This window comes from Gekko japonicus, unplaced genomic scaffold (assembly GCF_001447785.1).
Source record: "Gekko japonicus isolate JY-2015 unplaced genomic scaffold, Gekko_japonicus_V1.1 scaffold2384, whole genome shotgun sequence".
In the NCBI taxonomy this organism is placed as follows: Eukaryota; Metazoa; Chordata; class Lepidosauria; order Squamata; family Gekkonidae; genus Gekko; species Gekko japonicus.
Genome location: NW_015173746.1, coordinates 114,715 through 122,387, shown reverse-complemented (window position 1 = coordinate 122,387; position 7,673 = coordinate 114,715). Strand labels below are relative to the sequence as shown.

Sequence of the window (7,673 nt, the reverse complement as noted above, 5' to 3'; positions counted from 1 at the left end):
TTATTAATTTTGTCTCATGTTTCCTACTTAATCACTGAGGTGTTACCTAGCCAAAATTAATCTCCTCTAAGAGCAAAACAGATACGATATAGCAGACACATCAGCAGCTTTATTGTGTGTCTGTGGGACGGTAATGAGGGGGAAACTCGGCAATGCAAGAGTAAGGGAGTATATGGTTGCTTGTTTTCCCCTCCTTGTCATAGCATGTGTGTATGTGTGTGAGGTTCCTCTCATGGGTCATCAGCCCTGTTTTCAGGAGAAGGAAAAGCTGGGCAAGGTCACTTTCCTTTTGTAGGAGCTAAGATCTTTTCTCTGCCTCCCCCCACTCAATATGAACATGCTTCTTGTTTACTGTACATTGCTCTTCTTGCTGTCAAGAGTTTTTACTTACCATTTTTACAATGTGTAGCTCAGCTGCTAAGCACATGCTTAATTCTGTTTCATTAATGGGACACAGATGCATCTTTGACTGGATTATGCCTGTACTTTTGGTAGATGGTATTTCCTATAATACAGTGACCATCATCCCATCATTAGCAAATAGGGTAAACTGTACAGGGAGAATCATGGGTATTGAAGATCAAAACAGTTAACTACGAAAATATGTGTAAACGTCATCTCTTGTACCTTGACAGCTCAAGATCTTCTATAAAACATTACAGCAGCTTCAGGAGGAGGATCATTTTCCCCACAGAGCATTTAGTAATTTTTTTATAAATGGAAAAAAAAATCACTGAAATACTTTCAATTGAGAAACATTTAATTGGAAACGATCAAACCAGAGTACTTATTATCCTTATATCAGCAGTATCCTGATATAGTCTAAGGAGGCAAACATGGTAACAGAAACAAAAAACCTCCTGTCAAAACTCACAATGGTTAATAGCCTGTTGCCAAATTTTATTTTGTTTTGAGCAACAAAGAATTAAATGTTAAAAACAACAATTTGCACGGGAAAAGATATAAAAGCACCTTATTACAAAACTGCATGTTTAAATCTGTTAGTAATTCTCAATAGAATATAATTTCTGCCTTCAAACACTCAACAAAGGAGAAGGCAGCAAACTGCTACAAAAAGGATGAACTTCTGTATACTCCATGGAGTCACTTAAAGTAAGAGTTTCTTACAATCGTTTTTTTAAGCACAGTCAAAATCTAGCAATGGCTTATCTCATTTACATTTTCAAACTTTTACCAGACTAGGGACTCAAAAAATTCACTGAAATGTATTTACATTTAGCAAAATTAAATATTTGTTTAAATAAATATAGTTGTTTAAGAGCAGATTTCAACTTCTCTAAAATGATCGTACTTAAATGTTTAATTCTGTAAGACCAAGCTTTTCTACAGCTTATTATTTACTGGCTGAAGTGCTAAATGTCCTTGGCTTAACCTTATGCAGAAGCATCCCAGCTGGTCATTAACTGTCTGGAAGAGGCTCAACATTATCCACTAAGCAACAAACATGTATTTTTATGTGTGTACTTTTTAAATTTCATGCACTTTCATGGTGCTACATCTAAACATAGGAGTCATACTACAGGAGGAAAATAAGCTTCTTTTAGAAAAAAATTCGAGTTCAGTGGCACTTTTAAGACCAACAAAGTTTTATTTAAAGTATAAGTTTTTGTGTGCACGCACACTTCTTCAGATACATTGAAATGGAAGTTACCAGTCCATACATATAGATAGAGATTGAGCAGCAAATTAGCATACAACATAAAAGTTGTTTTAACAGATACAAGGACCAAAGAGGAATAACAAGCTTAGTTTATATGGTCACCATTTGTTTGGATTTAATTCTGGGAAAGATTATACCTTGAATAAAACTTCATTGGTCTCAAAGGTGGCACTGAACTCGAATTTTGTTCTGTTGCTTCAGATCAACATGGCTACCCACCTGAATCAAGCTTCTTTAGGCTTTTTATGTTATGTGCAGTGTGCAACCCAATTAAATACCAACGTTACTATGTGCATTGCTCTCACTAATTTGGGGAAATCTGCACTTCAGAGTAAATTCAGAAGTCTGTCTGACCTTTGTACAGCTGTGTATGCTGGGTGAAAATGAACTATGATGTAAAAGCACCAAAATCTTGAAGCATCCATTGGTTAAACTTGACTAAATTAATTTTTACTAATGTGCCAAGGAACAATCAAGCTTTACTCCTTTATTCATGATCTTGTCAAGAAAACTAGTATTCCATGTCAAAGAATGCAAGTAACCAATATCAACAGTTTCTGAGATTTATATATACTAGTGCCATGAAGATGTATTTCTGATAACATCTTAACATTCCCTTGCTATCCTTAAATAATTTCAATACAATTGTTCAAGATTTTTTATTCCTTGGCTCCATCAACAACCAAAAGTAGGTTTGCCAGACCCCAGGTGGGAGTGGGGAATCCTCTAATTTTGTGGGCTCCTGCCCACCCCCAACAGCTATAAGCTTGTGGGCTGTCCCCAATGTGATGACATCATGCGGAAGTAACATCATTATGCCGGGGGCATCGTGCGGCAATGCTCTGGTATTTTTGACAAAACTCTATGGTAACCAAAACATTATGGGGCAAAACTCTATGGTAACGTCATCCCACCCATCCCCACTCCTAGAGAGCTCCCTCCCAGCCCCTGGCAGTGCCAGGTAAGGGCCTGGCAACCCTAGGGAGACTGCACCCAAGAAATCAGTAGGAGATTGGGACCAGGAAGGGTACCATGAAGGAGCTAGAAAAGATCCTGAAATACAAGGATGTGTCACTGGCAACCAATATCAAGTTAATTCATAACGTAGTATTCCCCATTACTATGTAAGGGTGTGAAAGTTGGACAATAAAGAAAGCTGACAGGAAGAAAGTTGATTCCTTTGACATGTGGTGTTTGAAGGAGAGTTTTACAGCTACCATGGACTGCCAAAAAGGCAAATAAGTTTGTTCCAGATCAAATCAACCCTGAACTCTCCCTAAAAGTTAAAATGACCAAACTGAGGCTATCATAATCTCGTCATATTATGAGAAGACTCACTGCAAGGCTTGGAAAAATTGAAGGCAGTAGGAAAAAAGGGCGACTCAACATGAGATGGATTGATTCCATCAAGGACGCCACAGCCCTCAATTTGCAAGACCCGATAATGGCTGTTAACAATAGGACGTTTTAGAAGACATCAATTCACAGGGTTTCCATAAGTTGGAAGTGACCTGACAAGCACTTAACACACACACATAAGTACTGTACGAAGAGGTTACAAGGTCACTAGAATATTTTCTAAGCAGAATGACGAACAGAAACCTAGATTCTGATCCTATCTTCCTATTCGTACATTCAGCTGTGGAGAAGCTATCAGGACAGCAGGCTCCTACACAGCCAACCTGTTAGCACAAAATATTTTGTCAAAAATTAGCACCAAGAGTAGTACTATCAAGTGACTGCACCAGAATTTAGATCAACCTGCCTCTCAACAAGATCATGCAACATGTAAACAAGGCAGACCTAACAATTTCTTAATTAAACATTATCTCCTCATTACTTGGCGAACTAATTGACCAACTACAGTAACATAATATGAGTACTGGACTTAGAACCTAGGTGCTTGTAGTACACAAAAAGCCTTCACACTCTAAAGCCCAGCCTCAAAGTTGTCAGTTCTGCATGGCTTGTTCAAATACTGTACTCCAAGACAGCTGTCGGAAATAATACATTAGAACAGCTGCTATGACAGACATAAAAGACCTGGAATTTTAATTGGCCTCAACATTACATTATTTATTTTCCAGAACTTGAAAAGAAAATAGCCAAGGAACTGAAAAATACCTAATAAGGCTAAGTGATGTTTGTCTTTTGGCAAGCAAGCTTAGGTTTTGTTTTGGCTATACAATTTTACTAGCATTGTCTCTTTGAAATGACTGATCACAAGCAAATAAAGAGCAGTAGGAACCCTCCAATGAATAAGAAAAAGGGTATTAACAGTGAGGAAAAAATAGTAAGGAACTCAGTAAATAATCCCTTTCAAATACTGGCTGAGAGCCAAGGATGATCCCACAGTGTCTCAAGTTTGAGTCAAAAGTAAGCTTATTCAGAGGCCCTCAGAATGTGCCAGCTGAAAAGAAAACTGTTTGTCATGGCTAACATTATTTTAAAAGGGGAAGGAAGTATAGAGAGAAAAGCTTACTTTCAGCATCAGCACAGAGTAGGAAGCTCAGGAGCACTACTACTGGCCTGGCTATAAGCATCATCTGACAGATTGGCACCAGCATGCTTTGTCAGCTTCGGTCACTGGCTTAGAAGCCACTGCGTGTCTCTCCAATCTGAAATTCCAGATGAAGAATTTTCAAAGCCTGAAAGAAGAAAGAGAGAGAAAAATGTTTAGAATGCTTCTGCTCCAAATACTTTTATTTACATATTCTATTTCAGAAGACTGGAATTAACCTACTAATTCATGGGCAGCACATTTTAATAATAATTACCAAAAGGCTAAAATCAATGAGCATCCTTTTCACAAGGCATTTTGTAGCTCACACTGTGATCAACAGCTCCCATGTGCTGCAACATGTTTTCCTTTTTTGGCATCACATCAGGAGAAGGGGCTGTCATTCTTAAAGAAGACCTTTTTTAATACTTAGTGGAATAAGCCATAAAGATACTCTTGAAAGGGGGTTAGAAGGATTTAACCTCCAGGAAAAACCCTGCTAACAAACAACATACTAAAAGCTACTTTCTTTGCATCAGGTAAGAATTAGAGTTAAATCAGCTTTCCTTTCTAATGCGAGATCAGCGAGGCTAGCATATTGGTATTTATGGATATCCAATGAACTCTTTACTGGTTTGGCATCCTAAAAGCTTCTCTATCCACCCACCTAACTTTTTAAAATATTAATTTATGTAAAGCAATACATGAAGTACATAATTCAAAGAATAAAGTCACTTTAATTTTGTGTTATATGTAAGAACTAATGAATAATACAGTATGAACATCTGTCTTTAAGAAACAACCAACTTTACTCTGCTATATTCACTCTATCCAAACTGTGTTAGAAATTGCAAAATACAACATGGATCTCCTCTGATAGGCATAGACCAACTATGTCACTAAGATAAGACTGAAATTTATTCAATTCAATTCAATTTATTACAGGTCTTTATGACCGAAGTCTTGACCAAGAGGATACCAAAGGGGGGTAAAATAGGTACATAAAATAGACATAAATATGTCAAGGTACATAATAACAGTCACATAAAACCTGAAATTTAATTGCACTTTTTCTAGCCAGCGGTAAGAGATACACTTTGGTAGGTGTGTATATATAAATCATGCACAAGTGGATTCAGTGCTGCTGAAAACAGTATAGTGGAAAAATCATACTAATTATCATTCTACTAAAGAGATCTTCATTGATTCGTGGGTGTTATAAAAAACCCACTTTACACCACAGATAAATATTAAAAATCTACTGGAGATGAGAAAATGAAACGCAGCTTGTAGAAATGTTATTATAAAAGTACAATTCTTGATTTGATTGTTGCTTCCAGAAACACAAACCTAAGAAGCTTTCATAGGCAACACAATGAAAACACCAGCTCTCCGCTTTCACTGCTACCATCTTTATGCCAGCATTTCAAATGACAACAAAGTCCATGAGACATCAGTCCTGTCGGACTCAATTTGTGTCTGTGCAAGCATATCAGAGTGAACTGCTGCAATAATGACTCCAGTGCTATCACAGAAGATGGAAAAGTATATCAAAAGCACTTTCAAAGACAAAGCAATTTTGGTTTTTGCATGTTCTGGTCAGATGGAGTATATAACAAAGTCTAGAACTATTTCCAGATACCTGGCATTGTGGACCACGAAAGTATCTAGATATCAGCAGAATACAAATTTTCAAACTGTACCTTTGTGGGATTAATATAAATTAATGAGCAAAATAAGGGTTCAGCTGAATGATGAAGAAAATTGTAAATAGCATAAAAGACCTTTCCATCTAAGCTTCCATCTGACCTACAACATACTTTAACCTCAGCTATGGACCTCACTCATTGAGGAACAAAGAATGGTGCCATGGTTTATTTTTATGTTAGACCTAATGTCATATAGAGAGAAAAATGTTTTTTCTCATGTAGTTCAAATAAACAATGAAGCTTTTGGTGGAAAACAAAATGAAAATAAGTAAAAAGGGATGTATGTAACACAAGAACCTGGAATGCTTCAGCCTCTTGCCTGCCCCTCTGAATTTGCATCTATTTAGCTTATCCTCAACGCTAATCTAACAGTAGAGTTGATATACTGAAACAAATTTCTACATGCAAATATGTGAAAGCCATCTACCTCAGACACACTATACCAAGAGCCACTGCAATCTCAGAAGCAAATCTTTCAGGCAGACTTTTCTTGGAACATCTCAAACATATCTTCCTCTCAATACTTCCAGTAAGACCATGGACAAAAAGCAGCATGGCAAAGGTGTGATAATTCATACAGTAAAAGATGTGATAATTTATTCTGCAGGTATCTGAACACCACTGGTCTGGGTCTCTATGCATGCAGACATAAGCAATTAAGAGTTGAAAAGTCACTGATATTGTGCCTCAAGTGGCAGTCATTACTGTTCAAATCTCACATCCTGGAGCCTTTTTCTGCTCCTTTCCTCTATACACTTTCAGAGTGCATCTGCAAGACCATTTCTTCTGGTATGTCCCCAGGAGAGTGTTACACTCTTCGTATAGCAATTGGCTGGTGGTCCGCAGCCCCAAAGTTGTCCAGCTGTCCTCAACCAGGGCCAGGGCTTTTTCAGTCCTGGCCCCAACTTGGTGGAACTGTCTGCAAATACCGCCAGGGCCCCATAAGATCTCATGCATTTCCCACCGCGCCTGCAAGGCAGAGATGTTCTGCCAGGTGTTTGATTGAGGACAGCAACAGTTTCCACTCTAGCTGACACCCTCTTCTGCTCTCCAGATCAGTCATTCCTCCTCCTCCCCTGCCCATGAGGTAGCCGGGCAGTCTGGAATGGGGAGTGATTTCAGTTCACCATCTGGATTTTTAACTTTATTTGTTGGTACGGTTGTATTTTAATTGTAGAGTTTTAAAGTTTTTATTTACTGTTTTACATAGCCCAGAGCCCTGCAGTAGCAGGGATGGGTGATTCAAAATGATGATGATGATGATGATGATGATGATGATGATGATGACGACGACGACGACGACGACGACGACGACGACGACGACGACGACGACGACGACGACGACGACGACGACGACGACGACGACGACGACGACGACGACGACGACGACGACGACGACGACGACGACGACGACGACGACGACGACGACGACGACGACGACGACGACGACGACGACGACGACGACGACGACGACGACGACGACGACGACGACGACGACAGCGACAGCGACTTCAACTAACCAGAAAAACATACTATATGTTCCCCTGGTGACCCTTGGCTTTTAAAAAATTGCTTTAATTGCTTGTGTGGTTACAGGAGGCTTTTAGTATTTCAGACTGTGAAATAGTGCCATGGTTTGTTCTTATGTTAAATCCAACAGCCTTTTCCAGTGTTCTGCTGTACCTCCAGGTCCATTATGCATACTACAGAGTTGCATTTTATCAAAAGCTTCCAGGAATAAAAATCTAATCTATTCTGACATATTTTTTAAAAAATCATCTCA

The 7,673-nt window shown here is 38.7% G+C and overlaps 1 protein-coding gene across 1 annotated transcript in view; it reads right to left on the bottom strand.

Annotated features, from left to right (window-relative positions):
* The window catches only part of LOC107120705 (receptor-type tyrosine-protein phosphatase delta-like), a 93,986-nt gene extending 89,681 nt beyond the window's left edge, over window positions 1-4,305 (bottom strand). The window contains exon 1 of the mRNA XM_015423476.1: window positions 4,164-4,305. Within this exon, the coding sequence (XP_015278962.1) occupies window positions 4,164-4,248 (85 nt within the window). The 5' untranslated portion in view covers window positions 4,249-4,305. The remainder of the gene's footprint in view (window positions 1-4,163) is intronic.
* Window positions 4,306-7,673: the final 3,368 nt, after the last annotated feature.